Source organism: Mycteria americana, chromosome 3 (assembly GCF_035582795.1).
Source record: "Mycteria americana isolate JAX WOST 10 ecotype Jacksonville Zoo and Gardens chromosome 3, USCA_MyAme_1.0, whole genome shotgun sequence".
NCBI lineage: Eukaryota > Metazoa > Chordata > Aves > Ciconiiformes > Ciconiidae > Mycteria > Mycteria americana.
Window position 1 is genome coordinate 4689496 of NC_134367.1, and position 21330 is coordinate 4710825.

General features: G+C 42.0%; 1 protein-coding gene across 1 annotated transcript in view; it reads left to right on the forward strand.

Moving 5' to 3' along the window:
- Positions 1-21330, forward strand: part of PKHD1 (PKHD1 ciliary IPT domain containing fibrocystin/polyductin) — a 269779-nt gene that overhangs the window by 226737 nt on the left and 21712 nt on the right. The window contains exon 59 of the mRNA XM_075497242.1: positions 14055-15060. Coding sequence (XP_075353357.1) covers positions 14055-15060 — 1006 coding nt within the window. The remainder of the gene's footprint in view (positions 1-14054; positions 15061-21330) is intronic.

Below are 21330 nucleotides of genomic sequence, written 5' to 3' on the forward strand. Positions count from 1 at the left end.
CTGCGGCTTTCATGGAGAGTGGTTATAGCCCAGATGTTTTGATAAGGCAAAGCAAATTTAGAAGTGGGTTGGACCGATTTTCTACCTGCTGGATTAGTCTTAGTACTTAGCACTCAGTGTACTCTGACTCTGGAATGAGCCTTTCCGTACTAGTGGGATACAAACACAACCTACAAGGCTTCAGCCTGGTGTCCCCTACAATTGCCAGCTGAGGATGTGAAAACTGAGCAAACCCTGCCAGACAGGCTCTTTGTAGGCTCTTCAAGCTGGCTTGGGTCTTCATGGCACCCTGAGAGCTGAGAGATGCTCTCTGACGGCCCAAACCAGCAGGAAGGCCCATGCAGGTTCCTGCTGAGAGCCTGCCACCTAAGCTTTTCAATTGGTATGCCCAGAAAATGAAATATAGTCTGATATTGTTGATGCCATGGAATAAACCAGTAAAAAAATCATGCTTGTGCTCATCTTATGACAATGCTGGTCTTATAAAAAAAAAACAGACCCAAACCTGTCCTTACTGGCAATTCTCTTCATGAAAGTTAAATAATATGGACTATTATGCATGAAGGGCATCATTTAAATACCGGCAGGATGCCTGAGCTAAGCGGCCTTTGGGAGTCCATATTGCTCTATCTTAACTCTGTTTCAGTGCTCTTTTTTTCACCGGTGCTAAAGCACTAAAAAGTCTCAAAGAAACAAATCTGCTTAATGTACCTGTCTGGTTTCCTGTGCACAGCTAGTGTATTCCCACATGATAGCTTTGAATGAAATTTTGTAGCAATTGAATATTTGTATGCTTAACCACATATTCAGGGCAATGATTAATAAATATATAGTACCCCAACATTCAGAGTCTCAAAAATGTTATTGACTGTCATGTTTTAGGGCTTGAGCATAAGGTAAGCACCCTCAATAACATTTTTTTTTTTTCCCACAACAATCTGAAGGAAGAAATCATTGCCCCATGTAGGAATGCAGCTTTATAATTTTATTCTTAGATAGGGTCAGAACATCAGCTGTTTTATATTGGCCTAAGCAGCAAGCTGTCATCAGATAGACCACCTGAGGAAGTGGCCTGCTGGGAATGCATTTTAACCATCCAAACAGAGACATCCAAACCTTTGCAAGCTCAACCACCAGAAATTACAGGGAAAAGCAGAGAACAAATGGGCTTTGGTTTTAGTCCCTTCAAGCAGCATACGATGGGCCGTTACTTCTCTTTTCTGTTTCCTGTTGCAGGCTGGGATGTTTTCAGACTAAACAAGTCCCTGTAACCTGAAACTCAGCCATCATTTATAGAAGTACCCTGTGCAGCATGGTTAATAAATAAAAAGTTAAGAAAAATAAAAAGACAACCTTTCCACTATTAACAAAAGACTCTTCAAAGCTATTCTTTTGCTCTGGGCTTTTACAATAATAAGCTGAAAAAATACATTAGAGAGCAGACTCCTTTCTAGCCACTTCATATTTCATTTTGCCTCTCACTTGTCTATTTATTTTCACGTCTTTCCTGATTACTTCTCAATTGTAGAAAGACAACATTAGGCACAATGAGTTTTAAATATACTCCCTGGCCAAAATAACTCCAAGGGCTGTCTGAAATTTCAAACAGCTCACTAGTAAGTGTGGAATAAAATGCAAAGGGAGTGATGCCTACTAGTTAGAGCAGGACAGTCAGGACTGCGTGGGTGCTTGCAGTGCTCCACCGATGTAGTTATTCTTTTTCTCCATGGGCACCATACCACACCACCAGGATCAGTGTGACTCTGAGTTCATTCCTGTTTATATGAAGATGAAGAACACTATCTGGTAAAGTATAAGAGATGCTCGAGCTCCAAACCTACTCTTTCCCTGTTGGAGCTGTCCAGAAGACTTTGATGAGACAAGGAACAGGCCTTGGACTACCTAAAAAAACCCACACCCGAGTATTACCACTGTTTGCAAAAGTAAGCCTCAAAGATTCTTCAAACCATTTTGCATGTGTATGAAGTTAGGTATGAGAGTGTCATTAGGATCACAGATCTTCAAGTAATTTTCAACCCTGGCAGCTTCTCTGGACATCCTCTAAACTGGGAGTTTTGTCCTAGTAAACATATAAAAACCTAAAATGTAGATATGCTATGATTTGTGATAAAGCCCTCAGAAACCTAATACAACTTTGTAGTTAGCCTTGCTTTGAGCAAGAGCTTGAAATAAATGACATTCAGAAATCTCTTCTGACCTATTTTTTCCTAAGATTTGATGTAGGCATAGTATTTTAGGACTATGCCTACAGACACATTTGATTTTCTTGTAAGTGGTGTTTGAAACCAGTCTCCTTCCATCCCTGCACCCATGTTGGTTCCAGAGGTTAGAAATTAGTTTTACAGGCTCTCGTTGTGTTTGCTCAGATGTCTCTTTTACAATAAATTCTCTATTTCTGTGCTTTCCAAGGGGTTTTGCTCAGTGCCCCCTCTGTTTCCTATGTGAGCTGTATTGCTCAGGAGCAGAGAGTGCCGTGGTCTGCAGGGCGACTGCACCAGGCTACCAGTGCTACTGTCAGGTGGGAATATTTGGGTCCAGAGGCTTAGTCATTGTAGCAACAAAAGCCAAATGCAGAGTTTGCTCCTTTTCAGGGTTTTTCCCAAAAAATTTTTTGCATCTTGTTTAGATCTCTGTCAAGGACAGGGGTGTTTTCTTTATTATTTTCTAGATTAACATGGTAGTGGTTTCATCTTCCTTCTTTCTGTCTTTCCCCTTGTTCATAACTGGAGAAGATGGTTACTGTAGAGGTGCGTACAGAGCTATCATTTCCTACTTATTTCAGAATAGGAACACCTATTACTCTAGCTGTTCTGCAAGCCTTGTTAGCTACATCATTAGCAGTTGGACTCATTTCACCTAACTTCAGCTTTCCAAATACAGGCCTTCGGTCCGAACTAGCTGTCTAGGTTTCCCATATAGCCAGTAGAGACAGATACCTCCAGAAATGATACAATCCATCCAAGGGAAAGCAGGAATGAATGACCCTCTAAAAGTCTCTCTCTCTCTCTTCTCTAATGATTATTGTCTAAATGAACAGCTTAGACTAGACAATTAGCTTAGACTAGATGCTTAACATTTAGGCAGCTAAAATTAATGTGATGAATCCCATTCTATGTGCTCAGATAATGACTCTAGCCTTTGTATCTCAAATTTTAGCTCTTCAATATGTTTTCATAGGTGTTCAGATTCTGCACTATGCTTTCAGATTAATTTCGACTTCTAAGGCTTGCCTCCCATTACTGTTCATTGTCATAAATATGTCATGGCATAATATAGCTATCTGTACCTGTAATGAAATCCTTCTGCTTTAAGATTCAACTCCATAGCCCATACAGGACTAATATTGCTGAAAATCACCCTAATAATGTTACTCTTGTGCTTGTGAACCTTTCTGTCATGAGCACAGGCTCTAGGACTCTGCCTTCAGCCAAGGCAGGTACAAATAAGATTTCAACATTTTTTTATAGCTTATCTAGGCAAAGAAAGAAAGAAAGAAAGAAAGAAAGAAAGAAAGAAAGAAAGAAAGAAAGAAAGAAAAAGAAAGAAAGAAGGAAGGAAGGAAGGAAGGAAGGAAGGAAGGAAGGAAGGAAGGAAGGAAAGAAAGAAAGACATTAGAGAGAAGGCTGCTGATAAAAATATATTGGAGGATGGGAAGAGAGCTCAAGAAGTCACTGCACCCATCTGTTTGCTCCAAAGTGGTATCTATACTTACACTGCTCCCAGAGAAATGAATATAACCTGCTAAAAAACTCTTTGATCGTGTTAGTTTCACCAGGTTCCTAATAAGTTAGTTTCAAGGTCTTGTTCTTTTATTTTATTTTTTTACTAGGAAGATGTTTTTCTAATTTTTAACCTAAATGTCCCTGGTTAAAATATTAATACCTTTTTTTTTGTTCTCTGCACATTGAACGTGGGAAACCAACCTTCCTTCTTTCCTTCATGATCATTTTTATGAAGCTTCTATAAACTAATTATACTCCTTTTATATACTAATTGAAATGTCTGCAGCCTTTCTGGGCTGAACTTGGTATATTTGAAATATGTTTGTTTAAATGGTATATCTGGGAAAAAAAGTCTTTTCAATAACAGTTTTACAGAAAGAACTTACATAGTCCAAAAATATCATAATTTCTCAGGTAAAGCTGAAAACTTAGTACAATTTTGCTATTTAGTCAAAACATTTGATTTGTTAATGAACAAAAAAAGAGAAAACAATTTTAGGGCAAATAGAATCATAGAATCATTTAGGTTGGACCTTTAAGATCATCAAGTCCACCCGTTAACCTAGCACTGCCAAGTCCACCACTAAACCATGTCCCTAAGCACCACATCTACACTGCGGTGGAGAAATTTCTCCTAATACCCAATCTAAACCTCCCCTGGCGCAACTTGAGGCCGTTTCCTCTTGTCCTATCACTTGTTACCTGGGAGAAGAGGTCGACACCCACCTCACTCAGGTAGTTGTAGAGAGCGATGAGGTCTCCCCTCAGCCTCGTTTTCTCCAGGCTGAACAACCCCAGTTCCTTCAGCCGCCCCTCATCAGACTTGTGCTCTAGACCCTGAGCTCTGTGCTCTGTGCTGAGCTCTGTTCTGTCCTGTCCTTCACCTATGTCTTATAAAAATAATTGTCATTTTTAAGCTTACTTCTAACCCGAATAAATCCAAAATCTGCAGGTATTTGGTGTTTTCCTTCTGGCCCACTTCTGATGGAAAATTGTTTGGTCTCTGCGAGTCTGTTCCCAGGACCAAAAAAACTGTTCTCATTGGGAAGAAATTATAATAATAATAGTAAAGTGGAGTTCCTTGCAAATTTTATTCTGAGGCAGTTCATTTTATCCCCTAACTTTATTTTTGCAGAAGAAAAGGATGATTTGTCTTTGCAGTGACTGCAGGCCAAGGAGGAAAAGAGAAGCTGAGAACTTTCCCATCCATAACAAAACCTGGCAGCGATGGTCTTAATAGAGTTCAAGTTTATTTGACTAATTCTTTCACCACTTGTCAGAGAACATACTTTTGTTTGCGGTAACAAACCGAGCTCTTTCCTCCCCCATTTCTCCAGTGAGTAGCACAAGCACTTGTGTGGAGCACACATTACAGCTAACCGTTATGATGTTTGCTGTCAAACTCATTTATTTATGCAACTGCTGTGGAAAGGCCTGGGGCCCATAAGCAGCCCTGAAAGATTTCGGAGCCCTGGTGTGGGGTCATGAAAGGGAAAGTGAGGGGGAGGGTGAAGCCTCCACTGGTTATGAGAAAGGAACTGACACAGGAAATGGTCACATATGGCACAGATTTATTGTGTCCGGGACTTCCCATTCAAAACTCATTATATCCACAGCTCAGAGCAGTGCATGGCACGGCCACATTCATTTTTAGGTCTGGCATCTGATGAAATGGCTGTTCTGTTTTCAGGTGGCAGTGGTAGTTTTATCATTCCTTGGCTGGAGACACGGTGACTGGAACCGCGTCAGCAAAGGCTCTGCCGTTGACTGCCCCTCACCTTTATGTTGAGCCCTGGGTATCAGTTTGACTAAAGCTTTGGTCAACAGGGTTGCTGGTCAGGAGGAGAGGAAAATCTTTCTGGGCTTTAAATACACCTAAAGGAAACCAGGAATATCTTAAGGGGAAACGTAATGGGAAATGCTTTCATAGAGACATGAGAAACAAATTGATACTTGCAGAATAGCATGTTTAGAATCATAGAATCATTAGGCTGGAAAATTTAGAATCATAGAATCATTTAGGTTGGACCTTTAAGATCATCAAATCCAACTGTTAACCTAGCACTGCCAAGTCCACCACTACACCATGTCCCTAAGCACCACATTTACATGTCTTTTAAATACCTCCAGGGATGGTGACTCAACCACTTCCCTGGGCAGCCTGTTCCAATGCTTGACAACCCTTTCGGTGAAGAAATTTTTCTAATATCCAATCCAAGTTTCTCCCCTGGTGCCACTTGAGGCCATTTCCTCTTGTCCTATTACTTGCTGTTTGGGAAAAGAGACCAACAGCCACCTCACTACACCCTCCTTTCAGGTAGTTGTAGAGACCGATAAGGTCTCCCCTCAGCCTCCTTTTCTCCAGACTAAACAACCCCCGTTCCCTCAGCCGCTCCCCATCAGACTTCTGCTCCAGACCCTTCGCCAGCTTCGTTGCCCTTCTCTGGACATGCTCCAGCCCCTCAATGTCTCTCTTGTAGTGAGAGGCCCAAAACTGAACACAGTATTTGAGGTGGGGCCTCACCAGTGCTGAGTACAGGGGGACAATCACTTCCCTAGTTCTGCTGGCCACACTATTTCTGATACAAGCCGGGATGCCATTGGCCTTCTTGGCCACCTGGGCACACTGCTGGCTGTCGACCAACACTCCCAGGTCCTTTTCCACCAGGCAGCTTTCCAGCCACTCTTCCCCAAGCCTGTAGCATTGCATGGGGTTGTTGTGACCCAAGTGCAGGACCCGGCACTTGGCCTTGTTAAACTTCATACAGTTGGCTTCGCCCCATTGATCCAGCCTGTCCACATCCCTCTGTAGAGCCTTCCTCCCCTCAAGCAGATCAACACTCCTGCCCAACTTGGTGACATCTGCAAACTTACTAAGGGTGCACTCGATCCCTTCATCCAGATCATTGATAAAGATATGAAACAGAACTGGCCCCAGTACTGAGCCCTGGGGAACAGCACTTGTAACCGTCTGCCAACTGGATTTAACTCTGTTCACCACCACTCTTTGGGCCTGGCCATCCAGCCAGATTTTTACCCAGCAAAGAGTACACCCCTCCAAGTCATGAGCAGCCAGTTTCTCCAGGAGAATGCTGTGGGAGACAGTGTCAAAGGCTTTACTAAAGTCTAGGTAGACAACATCCACAGCCTTTCCCTCATCCACTAAGTGGGTCACCTTGTCATAGAAGGAAATCAGGTTAGTCAAGCAGGACCTGCCTTTCATAAACCCATGCTGACTGGGCCTCATTACCTGTTTGTCCTGTACGTGCCATATGATGTCACTCAAGATGGTCTGCTTCATAACTTTCCCTGGCATCGAGGTCAGGCTGACAGGCCTGTAGTTCCCCAGATCCTCCTTCCAGCCCTTCTTGTAGATGGGCATCACATTTGCTAACCTCCAGTCAACTGGAGTTTTTTCAAAGGTGAAATAATTTGGACCAAAAGATGGTTCTCTTTGCATTTTTCTCTTTTAATCATCTTTCTTGGGAGACAGAATCCCTCTCACACCCAGCTGTTGGCTCTTTGAATGATGGGTAGTGAATTCAAGAGGATTGTGGGAATAGTTTGTTTATATTCTCTGCTTCATGAGAATATCTAAAAGCTCTAGCCAGGGCTCTGGGTGCTATTTTGTTATGTGCTGTACCAAAAGGCATTATTTCCACTCCTTAGCTGTGTATTGATAGATCCTCCAAGCCCTCAAGAAGGCTACGGAGACCCATATCACCTCTCCTGTGCTTTCCCGTGAGGGTTCACTCTGTCCTGTTCACTCCAGTCCCATGCCACACTTTTGATTGCATTACAGTAGGGTTTAAGGAAATGACTCCTGCAACATCTTTTTGTCCTTCGTTCAGGGTTACAATTTAAGGTTGCTTAATTTACAGCACTTTTGGGTACTCTCTGAAAATGCACAGAATCATGATGTATAGTTCAATTATGCTGTTTAATCCTTTTTGTCTCCGTGCACAATATAATGTCAGGTAAAGCTTCTTTTGTCACCATATTGGATTTATTCCCTAAATAAGCATTATGGGGAACTTTGTGTTGTCAGGATGGTTAAAATGACTAAAGTTCTCTAATCATTAATGATAATGTGGACAAAATTGTGTCTTTCTTATTAAGTTTAATAAAATGACAGACAAACTGCTCTGGGCCAGTGCTGACAATAGTAGGAATGGACCCAATGTCTACCGAGTCAAGTAATGCTAGGGTATGGGCACTGGAGCTTCCTAGTTACTCCTGCTATATCCACAGAACAGCTCCAAGCCCAGTTTGGTCCCAGGCAACCCAGCAGCGTCCAAGACAATTCCTGGGCACTTTCCAGAAATTAGCACAAATAAGGAGCCAGTCCAAAAGGGCAGTTTGGAGGTGGCCACCATCTTTTGGAGGGTCAGTGACTTTAATACTACTGGAATGCCATGCCAGCTGGCCTCAGGGACAAGGAACTGATCTTGGCACTGGTTATTTTATTAGTTTTGATGCATGCAGTGCCGTAGCTGCGCAGTTTCAGCCTGGTCTTCTGGCACAGACAGCCAAGGTATTTCCAGGTGTGGTCACCTTGTGGTGGCAGTTGGGCATTTGAGAAGTTCCATGGCACTATAAGTAACATCCCTTAATTCAACAATGACACAAGGCCTGGGATGGGCAACCTCCCTAAAGGGCATTTCATATTTACTGACCCACCTCCTTTGAGAGGGCTCAAGATATATTCTCCTGGCTAGGTCATTCTCCTCCCCAGCTTTTCACAGTTTTGTGAGACAGGTTTGATATTTTATCTCAAATACAAAGACCAAAAATGGTGTCTCTGACTCAGGAGGTTCCTGACCTGTAAATCACTGAAAGCCTGGGGAGCATCATGGGTGAACGTTGCTATATACATGCCTTGTTCCCATGCTCTTTTTAGATGACTCTTTTTGATCACTGCTGGGGAGCATCCTGGCCTAGATGGGCTTCTGGTCTCTCTTCTTAAGACTTGATTTGTGTATTTATGCTTTAAGGCCAAGAATGACTTATTGCTATAGTCTCTGGGAATTGGAAAACTGTGCAATTTTCTTCATAACCTGGAAAGAAATACTATCATTCATAGCATATGTGCCATACCTCTTAGGCATGGAGGAGCTCTGAAGGGTTGGTGCCAGCATAAAAATATATAACCATTTGAAAGATGCAAATAGCGCTTGATTTCACAGTGAATAAATACTAGCAACGCATGTGGCCATATCGACGTATGCAAACAATGAATGCAAGAACAAATATTTCATGTACTACACCTGCTTTTCTATGGATTTGTATGTGAAAGGGAAGGGCTAATGCAGATCCTGTTGTATGTAACAAGGGTGAGCTTACGCTACAGTTTTTGTTTTCAGTGGGAGCACTAATAACTGTTTTTTCTCTACTTGGGCACCTACTTTTGCAAAACTTATAGGAACACAGTATCTTTGAGTCCACAAATGTGCCTGAAATTGGCCAGGGGATTCAAAGTTTTTATGGAGGAATGATAAACAGGGGAGCATAAAACCCCACATAGTGTGATCTTAAGAGACTCATTTCCTTCTAAAATAATTTTCTTTAAAAGAAAGAATTAACAGCCTAAAGCAATCACTCCATTTTTATTTACACGCTCCCTGCTATGAGTTTATATTTACGTGTGTGTAACGCACACATGTACGTACACAAATACACAAGCAAGCACACATGCCACCATGCATTCCTATGCGTGTGTTCCCAACACGCACCTTGCGAGAAACCTGCCACAAATAAGTTACTGGGCATTGCATATCTGTGTGTTTATCCCCCTCCGGGAACACTGGTAAACTCAGTTGAGTGATATCCCTAATTTACAGTCAGTGAGTTTTCTAAAAATGTTGGGGGATGCCTTGTCTCAACATTCGCTGAAGCTGATGGCCTTGTTTTTGCTTTCCTACATAAAGAATTACAAGATCAGTGTCTGCAGAGCCGTTGCTTTCAAAGGATGAGTGCGTAGGCATGAGGACCCTATGCCAGGGATTAGACAGGAGAATCGGGGCCAAAATTTTTTATAGGGAACATCTGAACTCAAGAAACATAGAAAACCTTTTGTATAGCAAAAACGACTGACCTCAGAATAATTTACCTTCACTAGATTTCTAAGGTCCTATGGCTGGGCCCCTTCTTTTTTTTATTTCACATTTGAATGTCAGCAGGTCAAAAGGAACAGTTAATGCTGATGACTATTTCCCCCTCAGCAAAGATATGTGCTGGCCAGCCCAAGGCCAATGAATCGCAATTTCTAAACAGTGTCCCATTTATCTCTCCCCTCCCCCTTCCTCCCCTACTCGCTTTTATATTTTTATAACTATAATTGTAGTTAAATTAGAAGTAACTGACGGGCAAATCCAGTCAGATGGAAAGAAAATTGCAGGAGATTTATTTTATTTTGATAAAAAACTGACGTTGCATTTTGTTTTTGTCAAAAAAACGACTATATTTTTCCTTGTACCATGAATTGTGAAATCTATCACGAAATGGGTAAAAATTATTGAAGGAAATGGTGGTGTTAACCTGAAGGGGAAAATCATTAATGTTGATGTATTTCATTCAATTTTAAATGTAGAATTTATTTTATTTTATTTTATTTATTTGACGTTGGGGAACTAGGGAAAAGGCAGGAGACTTGCAAAGGACTCTATGTGCCTTTAAGTCAAAACATCTATTTTAAAAATACTCTTCCCTCCTTCCCTCCTGCTCCATTTTTCTAAATAAAGGATATGAGATGTTGTTGTTGGTGGTGGTTTTTTTCCTAAGCAAAGAAGACCCCTTCGGCGCATTTTTCTTTTCAAATGTGAAATGAGGTGGAAAATCCTCATTTCACGACAGGAAGGACAAATATTGACACAAAGTTAATATTTGTCAGGAGCCCTAGAAGCAACCTGAGTGCTAAAATCTCATATAGATATATATGTTTGTGTGTCTATGTGTGTGTGTGCATGTATATAATTAAATAATAAACTTGACTTGATGATAGGGAAATCTGCGGAAAGCAAAGTCTGCTCTCTAAGGCTGGAGAAATAGCTGGAGAGGGTGGACACACACACTCTCCAAATATTATTTCTCTCTCTTTCGTGCAGCAAGTGGGACACACACAGAGCACACGTGCCCATGCAAACACCCAACACACACATGCCTTCTTCCTCTGCTCGGGTACACGCGGCTCCTGGTGTGACGTTCAGCCTCATCCATGCACACATTGCTACAGATACGGACACCTTCTCCATCTTTCCCACCCATTTGTAGGGTCTCCGGTTGACTTGCGCTCTTTCTTTTTTCCCCATTATTTTCCCCCCTGTCACACACATGTGCGTGCAAACACACATACACATGCAAATATAACCTGTTTAATCTAATTTCACCCATTGCGGGGGGATGCTTCTGGAATTTATCACTGTTATTGTTCATCGCCAATGTAAATAGCACATGTCAGCTCAATATTCAGTGGTCACTCAGTATTTATTAAGTCCTGTCCACTCTGGCCTTTTTTAGAGGAAAGCCCCGGGGCAGATTAGCTGCTGGCCCTGACGCGCCGCGTCACTTATCTATTCGCATTGATTATGAGAGTCAGCTGTGGCCAGGACTCACTTTTTCCTTCTCCTCTCAGACCCCTCTTACAAGCACCCCTGCTTGGATTTTCATGAGGAAATAATCAGATTAGGGCTTCAGCGGCGAGTTCATATGGAGTTCTCTTTCTCCAATGTGCTACTAACTAAATAAACGTGTTTTGTGGTAAATTGTAAATGACATTATGATTACTAAGGCCAGCATGGGTTTCATTTAAAAGTGATCGAAATTGCAGGCTGCAGAAATTGTGACTGGCAGATAAGGCCATTTGGAAGGAGGCAAGCAACGATGTGTGTGCGTGCATGGGCGTGTGTGTGTACAGGAAACCAAGCAAACCCACTTTGCAAGGCAGGCAGGGCAAAGGAAAGTCCTGGGAAATCACAAAATATCAGTAAATCCCATTTGTAGACAAGAGAAATGTCACCGGGGGGAGATGGGGGGTTCCGGGAGAGCAGACATTGAGATCTGTCAGCCTTTGTGGGCTGGCTGCCTGCTGCAGCGTGCATCCTCCCAGCTCTCCAGGACAATACCAAATCTCTTTGAGTACAGCGTTTCCACTTCTGCTTCTGAATGGAGCTGCTGCTCCCTCTCCCTTTGCCCCCAGCACATGCCAATAGCAAAATACTTACACTGATAAAGCAAAAAAAAAGGGAAAGGCAAGAAAAAGGGAAAGAAAATGGTAAGCTGGTGTCTAAATATAGGGGCTTTTGCACAGATATTATCTGATTTGGACCTCCTCCCTGAACAAAGCTTGACATTTATGTAATTTCATTGCTTTCCTTGGTGACGTGCAGAGCAAGAGCTCATTCTGGGAAATGCTCACAGACCTGGGTAGCGGTCTGCACATGAGGAATCCCCTTGAAATAAATCACGGGTAAGTGTCCACAGGATACAGGCATTGAGATGTGCTTATAAACAGAGCCCAGACTGATTTCTCATAGTTCGTATCTTTTCCAGGAGTCTGATATTTTCTTCTAGCAGTGAGTTTCACAGTTACAATGTTTCCTTGATAAGGGGAATGCCCTTTTATTCATCCAAAACTTTGTGACTCTCAAGGATGTTGCTGTCCCTTTCTTTTTATCATTAACACTAAGCATTGCTGATCTGCATGCGTGTCCTCAAAGCTACTGAATGAGGAACGCAGGGTTAGTTTAGACATTGGCTGTGCCTTGCCTAACATGTTCATGAGCACAGCTAACTAGGGAAGGAGCAAGCTCAGGGAAGAAAGGAGGATTATAGCTGGCTACAGCAGCAAATTCCTCCTTTGATTTTATTTTGAAGAGAGGAAGGGAAAACAGAAACACACGTCTTTTCCTAAGATGCTCCAGGCAGAAATGTTTATGTTTTTCGTGCCCGTATCCAAACTTACTTTTATTTTCTCTTTATAATCAGTGATTATCTCATCATTACAGCCTGAGGCACAATTTCTCTCATCTTAAAGCAGAGATCTATATTTGGTCGGATGGAGCATACCCTAACTCAGAAGACTGTATGGATTACATCTTTTCTGTATAGATCCTTTCATAAAAGGATCCTCTTGACTTGTCTCCGTAGACACTTGGGATGGGATTCGGTGGCAAATTCTGACATACACAGAAGTGTCTTAGCTCCTGTTATAATCAGTGAAAGAATACCTACAGTGCTACCTAAAGTGGCTCTTGTACTCCCATGGATCATGTGTTACATCTACAGATGTTGTAGCTACCCAAAGAAGTCCGGATGACATTATGCACTTGTGTTTAAGTGACAGGACCGTACCTCTGGTCAATAAAGTCAGAGGATTGTAAGGGGCAATCCAGCTGACAAAACAGATGTATTTTAGGGTGAACATCATTGCTTTCTAAACTTCTTTATATTGATGGCTGGGGAATTGGGAGTTTTTCAGTTATCATAAATGTGTGTCTCGTGTAATTTCAGGTGCTGTGGGGTGTCCCACCAGGTCTCCAGCTGCCACCTGTGAAGCGCATAGGTCTTCTGTAGACCCTGTGTCACATGTCTCATATAACTCAGGGTATCCGATGAGATACTAGATGCCTGCCTGTGGGCAAAGGATTTAAACTCTAGATCTCCACTGACTGCAATGGGAGCTTAGACACTTGGAGCACATGTAAGGGTCTCGGCTATTTGTAGGTGTCTGAATCTGGTGCTTTCTTCTAGCTCTAAAACTCGGTGAGGTGGTTCACTGCTGCAGCAGATTTATGTTCTGGTCCTTTCTAGTTTTCTTGTTTGAGATACAGTCCCTGTGAGTTGGATGAGAGGGCTTTGTGTAGACTTAAATTATCTTTCCAAAGAATTGCAGTCATGCCCTGATTTGTTACCCTGCTACAGGCCAAGAACAAGGAGAATGTAGAAGACATAAGGACATAGGGACATAGTGGTGGGTCAGACCAAAGGTCCATCTAACACGCCTGCTTTTTCAACAGTGGCCATAATTTGATACCTAGAAAGAACAAGGCAAGTGTATATGGTACTTATCTGTCATTCATTAGCAGTCTTCAACCATTTTTAGCTCAAGGACATCTTGAGGTAGACGTGGTTTCTACCTATTTAATATCCCTTAGTGTCCAGGCTTCTCTTAAAACTATGTAATATTTTAGCACCAACAAAAGTGACTTTGAGCACTAAATAGGAAAATAAGCAGCTATACCACAAACTGTTGAGATGATGTCTGTAACAATTCATATTTTTTTTCTCTCCCCATCTCCCTTTATTCTCTTCCAGGAATTTACAGAGATGACAACAAGTGTATCTTCAAGCCCTCAGTACAAGGCTACTTCTGCAAACAGGCAGATCACTCACTTGTCATCCTAGAAAACTTGGACCCCAGTATGGTCAGCCAGAGACTGTTTCCAGTGATAGCAGTGACTGGCAGCTTTATGGACACCTTCAGTGATGTGACATCACATACATGGTGTTATCCTGCAGAGCATCATTCTACTTTCTTTTCTGTGTTGCCATCCACCAAGCTTGCTACAATTTGCTTCCCAGACCAAGCACCTCTGACTTTCAGACTCTACCTCCTCAGTGGCCAAAATGCAACCAGACTGCCCCTTGCTATATTCTACAATGAACCACTCAGCCTTCGTGTTTTCATTCGAGGGAAGTATGTCTCTCCAACCCCATTTTCTTTCTCACTGAATGAAGGGGCAGGAGCCAATTACTTTAGCTTTGAGGACAATCTTCTGTATGTTCTCCTGCATGAGAAGGAACCTGTAGAAATACTTGCTGGCCTTTCCCTTCTTGTGGCTTTCACTGTAACTGAGGCTGTTGGGAAAGAGGGTGAAGCAAGTACAACATATCGATTAGCTGATTACTTGAAGATTGGTCATGACCAAGTCAGAGTAGTCCATCATGTGCTGGGAGGCGAAAGCATGTTGAAGGTAATCTCGGCCAATGCTAGCAAAAAGAAATATCACTGCCCTAACATGGCATTTTGTACAGCCTTTCATAGCAGGTCTAGCTCACAGAAAGTGGGGAGAGGACCAGTGAGTACCCAAGCTCTGCAGCCATCTGATGCGGCTGGTCTATCAAGAGTGCTCATCATTGAACTTAGTGATCCACCAGGCCATCCAAGAAATGAGTTGACGAGTGACAGCTTAAAGAGTTTGGCCAGGACAATTATCAACACTCATCAGACTGGAGACCTTCAGAGAAGCCTTGGCTTGCCAGTTGATACCTTAATGGTGACTCAGCCTGCCTTACTGTTTCCAGCAGAAGCTAACAATAGGTAAGTATCAGATGCAGCGTCAGCAGATACTGATTTAAGTGTAGCGAGGCAATTTAACCACTTGATCTGCTTATTAAGATAGGGAGTAAGCTCTCCATTGACCGATATATGACTAACTATGGTGAAACACATTGTAAAGTTTCCGTGACAGAGCTATGCTCAAGTACCAGCTGGACTCCTGAGAGGGAATTAGCATGTTATTATGCTGGTGCTCATGGACCTCTGTAGTGCAGAGGTGTCCATGATGCTTTAAACCAGGAATAGACTTCCCAAATGTTTGCCTGAAATTGTAAAGTATTGGGTAAAGTCAATGTTTCTAAAGAAGTTCAGACTACAATAGGTCTTAAATTTTAAACAATTAAATCTAGAAATGTTTATAAATTGACGTAGCATCAGAGATATGTTATGAAAGATGGGTTGTTGCCTTAGTTAACTTGCAGGTCTAAACCTTGGTTCATATACTTTTAAACTTTAAGGCCAGAAAGGACTCTTTAATCTGCTACTTCAACCTCCTGCATGACACAGGCCACTGTTGATACCTCAATGTTGACCTTTCTTTTTGGCTAAAATACCTGTAAACCATCTCATCTTGAAGATACAAGAGCCGGACATATCCAATGCAACCTGAATGTGTGCCTAGATGTTGGATGCTATCCCCGTTTTTGCTGTCACAAGTACTTGCCCACTTTTTCTTGTCAGCCTCTCTATCTCCAGCTTCCCGTTAGAGTCTCTTGTTCTTTCCTTCAGTGTTACATCAGTGAGTTTCTGGGCATTGACTCTTCCTCCTCCTCCAGATACCTCCAGAGTAATCAAATCACTTAGCTGTCTGCTTTTTAATAAATTGAAAGGTTTGAGTTCTGGAGAGTGTTTCTTTCCTTCTCTGTCTCTGTTTTCTGAATCCTTTTTGAAGCATGTATGTCTGAAAAGCCAACAGTTTTTCTCCATATCAGTGCCATACACAAAAGTGGTACTAAATCCCATTTTCTACTGACAGAATTCAATGATCCCATTAGCCCATTTTTCCACAGAAATAGGAGAGCTCATGATCCTCTGTTTGCTGACTGTATTCGCTAATTCCTTTTCAGTTCTAGCTTTCCAGGACCAAATCCATCCAGTTTGTTTGCTCAGATCCAACACACCACATGGTCTAGGTGCCCATGTTTGACTGTTCTCTCCATAATGTATCAGCCCACCAACCCTTCTGTGCATTTTATGTTTATTTTTGTTTCTTGACGTAGATAAAGCATCAGGCCAGCAGCTGATTTTGACAGAACAACACAGGACACCCCTTTACTTTATAATGATTTCCCAGTGGGAGCTACCTTTTGAGCTCTCTCAGTTACCTCGTTGTTGTATTTTTTATTGATGTTCTGTACCAAGACTCAGTTTTTGAAGGTCATTTTCTTCCGCTCCTCCACAGGAACAAACAACCCTTTCTGTCCCTCCTTCCTCTGTCCCCGTCGTGCTCTTTTCAGCCTCTTGCAGCCACTATTTGCATGGCCCAGGTGGCAGCCCTTATCTGCAGAGAAGGCTGTGAGGAGCAAGGCTGGAAAGGGAGCAGACAGCAGTGTATTTCAGCCTCAGATCCTGAATCTGTATTAAAAGCATATGGGAAATATGAAAAAGGTAATATCCCATCTGTTTTTAATAGGGGACATGGGATTTGATGTTTGGCAACCTTATTGTGTACTCTCTTGATATTGCATAATGTTATTTTTTGATGTTGTGCACTACTGAGCCTTACCCAAGTATCAGTATATTCCATCTGTGCAAGAAAGAAATTGGATTTGTCTAAGACTTACTTTCTCTAATTAATACCATATCCTCTAACATTTACCACTGACCCCCGTACCATCCTCATGTCTGTTGACTGCTAGTGGTACAAACTACTATTCATACACTTAACTTTTCTACTAGGCACTGTGTGGCTTATGGTATTGAAGCACCCACAGTAAGGACACTGGTCTGTGACCATAGGAGTCTTTGTTTTGTTTTGTTATTTGGTTTTGTTTTATTGGTTTTGGTTTTGTTTTTGTTTTGTTTTTTAAGTGATGTTATATTAAGCACAGTGGGAAATTATTATTTGCAAGATCAAATCTTACATCATTCGAACTCTGAAAATATACAATATTTTTTATCAGCAGAACTAGCATCACTATTGTCAGTGGGGGTATTTGTGTTACGATGTAGGAGACTACAAAATGGGACAGCAAAAAAATGTTGTAGGAAGTTTTACAGCCTGTGATAGGAAATGTTATCCTGTCTTTATGTTATCCCAAGACATGCCATAACCTGCAGAGTGTGACAGGCACAGGACCCCTCATTCAGTGTGTCCGTTACTGATGATCAGAACAAGAAGAGCAATAGCTACACTGTGGGAAAGGAACACGGTATATGCTTGTTAGAGCAAGTTCACCAGAACCCTATTAAAGCCTATAGGTCCCTGAACGCATCAATGTAATGTCATGGCGGGGGAAGCAGAGATCACCTAAAGGAGAGGACCACCCTCCTCTGTGTGCCAGGGAAGAAACCTTGTGGCTGCCTTTTTTCAGGCAAAAAATGACATCTTCTCCACCCTGGGGACTGTTCTACTAGCTGGGATTTGCCTTCCCGTCTGTGCATGCCATGAAACCAGTATAAGCAGTGAGGATCAGGACAGGTGCCTAGGAAGAAGGCTGTTTTATTACAGGGACAAGAGCAGTGCTAGCTTGAAGCCATAGATTCACAGTCTCAGTAGGGGAAGACCTGGGACATATATTCAAGAGAATACTAACATCACCAGGACATAGGACCAGTTCAGAGCTCATCTACCCTTAGCTGCTTGGGCTCCTCTGCAGTGTTATTTATTGTTGCCCATCAGTCATAGCTTTTCTGGAATTACTCATGGCTGACATTTCTGATGCAATAAGGCCACAGATAACTTGTGAAATGAAATCAGAGTTTTCCTGTTGGGACATGTAGTATCCCCACTGTCTATCTGTCTCTCTTTAGGCAGTACCTGTTAGCACAGGCAAGGATAATGGGGCTGGGATTACAAGTCAGGCTAAGTATTCCCATGTATTTTTCTGTGGAAGGAAAAGAGAAATATTTTCACCCCTGAGTCGTGCAAAATCCAATCAGGCTGTCAGATATACACAGAATCTGCACTCGTGATGAGCCACTGTCCCTGCGGTTTCAGACTAGTGGCTCCTCTTGCATCAAGACAACAACAAAACCAGCTTTGATCAGCAGAGACTGGGTGCTCGTCTTTGCAGCACAAAGGGAAGCAGCTTGGGAAGCTTTGCAGCTTGGGAAGCTTGCTGTGGTCTGGTGGCTAGGCAGTAAGTCTGTGTATCACATTGCCAAGCCTTTAAAAAAATGACTTGTCTGTTGTGATTTGAAATGTTTGTTACGTTGTTGTAATTTAACTCCTTTGTTAGGGTCACTTCAAGCACAGCTCGTTGGTTTGTCAAGGAAAGACAGAGGTGATTGCTATGACTGCTATGGCCTTGCGCAGATGAGAGATGACGATCACATAGCTATATCTTCCTGCGAATGTCTGCGTATAAATATATACTGCAATGTATTTACAGATAGTAATCTCTGTTTTGCAAAGTTTGCCTAATATCAGTATAAATATAAAAGTGAAAAAACAAGAGAGCACAACAGCGAATATATTGTGTGTGTTTGTGTGGGTGCCTTTATACAAAATCAGAAATATAAAGCTGGACGGTCATCCAGAAGCCATTTAGGCCATATTCCCACACTAGAGCAGGGTACTTTGTTCCTTCTTGATGGACCTTTAACCTGCTACAAACTGAAATTTGCAGGCATTAATCTTTCTTTATTAAGAGTTATGTTTGGGGTAGCATGTGAAAAAAAGTGTGTGTGCAGGAAATAATGGTATTTGAGACTCACAGCAAACAACAAAAGTGAAGCAAATCATCAAAGAACTGCTCATTCAGTCAGCGATACCCATGTAGAGGACTAAATGAGAAATTACTCCTAATTCGCTATGTCACACGACACATACACAGGCAGGCAGGGTTAGAAGTCCAAACTAGATTAATTCTGACACATCCTAACCCCAAAGTGCTTGGGTTTGGTAACCTTCATGCAGGTTTCAGGCAGGCTGCTGTAGGGAATTGCACAGGGTTTTTTCCTGTGTGGGGATCTAAGTTTTCCTCCAGTGGGTAGGCAAAGGCAGGATGCTAAAAATCGTGACCTCAGAGCTGCAGCTATTGCAGCACTTGAGGCTCTGTCAAGGTTTTATCTTCCACACACCCCTGAAGTAAAGATGTGGAAAAGGTGATACGCAGGAGCTTAAACCGTAAGCTTAAAATCTCCTTAAAATTAAGGTTACATAATTTTAAGTCAGATGCTCATAGGAACACTGTAGAGGGTATATTCTTGAGTAGCACGTGCCACTCTGCTTGTTGATGTACAAAAAAGACAAACTTGCTTCAAGTAGATACAGGGAAGTACATTTAAGATGATCATGGAAACTGTTTATTTTAAGATGTAAGGAATAAAAGAGTTTGGTTTGTTTAACTTGGCAAAGCAAGGCTGAGGGGACATATCATTCTATCTGTGAAAATATGTTGGAAAAGTAAATACCATAGAGGAAGCTCTAGACACTAATGGACAGTGACAGCACAGGAACAAATGGGTGTAAAGTATCAAGAGGTAAATTTGCATTTAAAAATAGAAGAAGATTCCTCCTCAGAGAATAAACTGGAAGAAGCTGCCAATAGAACTGGAAGAAGATAATTTCCCATTCAACACCACTCTATTTTCCTGATTTTTTTTTCCCACATGGCCGAAGCAATATTCTGAACTTTTTTTTTTAAGTAGTTTGGGAATAGCTGAGACCCATTTTTGGCCAACATCTCATTTAGCAGTCTAATAAAACTGTGGAAAAGTACACATGAATTAATTTAAACAGTGAAACCTAGAAGGTTTCTAATCAGATGAGTGGGATTCTGTAATGGGCTATTTATAGGAGCGATGGGATAAGAAACTTCATCAGAATAAAGTGGAGGCTAATACCTGTATAAGCAGTTTTACGTCATATAAAACTGTGTGATCATATTTTACTTTAGGAATCAGGATGAATTTCACTATTTTGTTCTCAATTCATAATTTTTTTCAAACTGGGAAACTGGGTAGTTGTGGGATCTGTCAACAAGAGGTAGATGGTCATCAAGAACTCAAGAGACTCAGATCTTTCTGCATGGAAGATGGTGGCAATGAACGCCTGTGTGTGAAAAGAGTTTGAGGGAGGTCATTCTGGATCCCAGAGGTGAAGTTTTTTTATCACAAAGCCTTTTGACAATATTTTGCTTCTGGTGGCAATTCTAGCAGAAAATCCAGGAACTGAATGGGCATCAAAACTGAACTACCAGCATATTGGTGATGTCAGGAAGGCACAGTCATATTGGTGATGATCATGCCACACAAGGTCTTTGACTATGTAGTTGTTAGACCATTTTAGCATTTTTCTTTGAATTGAACTCAGAGTGGGGAAATTGAGGAGATATCCTATGGCACCCATCCATGGTCAGTAGAGGAATTCAATTGCAGCTTAAGCAGAAATGCTTTTCATTCAGCGACTGTCCTAAATAAATACAAAGTATACCTTGCAGAGTAGGCATATGAGTCATTTGTGCAGGTTGAAGGTAGTGTCACAATATAGATTACTGCGAATTACAATGATGTCTGTCCATAAGATTGAGTGTCTGTCTTTGGGAGGAAAAAAAAATAAAATGGTCAGAGTAGTCTGCCCCTTTGTATATGATCCTTGTGTGAAGCCAGTATTTCCCTTGCAAGTTTTCAAACAAATCTCCAAAATACCCTTCTAGACAACAGCCATGGAGCTTCACATTGCCACTGCAATCAGATAATAATAGTTTTTCACCACTGTTCTCCTGGACTGGAACCATTCTGGCAGTGCAGGAGTTAAAGGGTCTATTACTGACTACCAATCCCCCAAGCTACATTCCCCCTCTGAGCCTTATTTTTAAACTATATTTCTGTTGGTATCTACTATACATCTAAAAATTTTCCAGTCCCACTCAAAGGTGACACCTGTGAACTACAAGGTTCAGACAATTAGAAGTCCTACCCCCACTGTAACTGTGGTGCAAACCACAAGCTTGCTCTGGCAATGGGCTTCCGAAAACCGACGGGTTCCTCTGCAGGAAGGGAGTAGGAGGTGGGAAAGGTGAAAGGAGAGCAGGAGAGAACAGAGGAGGAGGAAGATAAAGAGAGTAGGGAAAAGGGGTGCAGGAC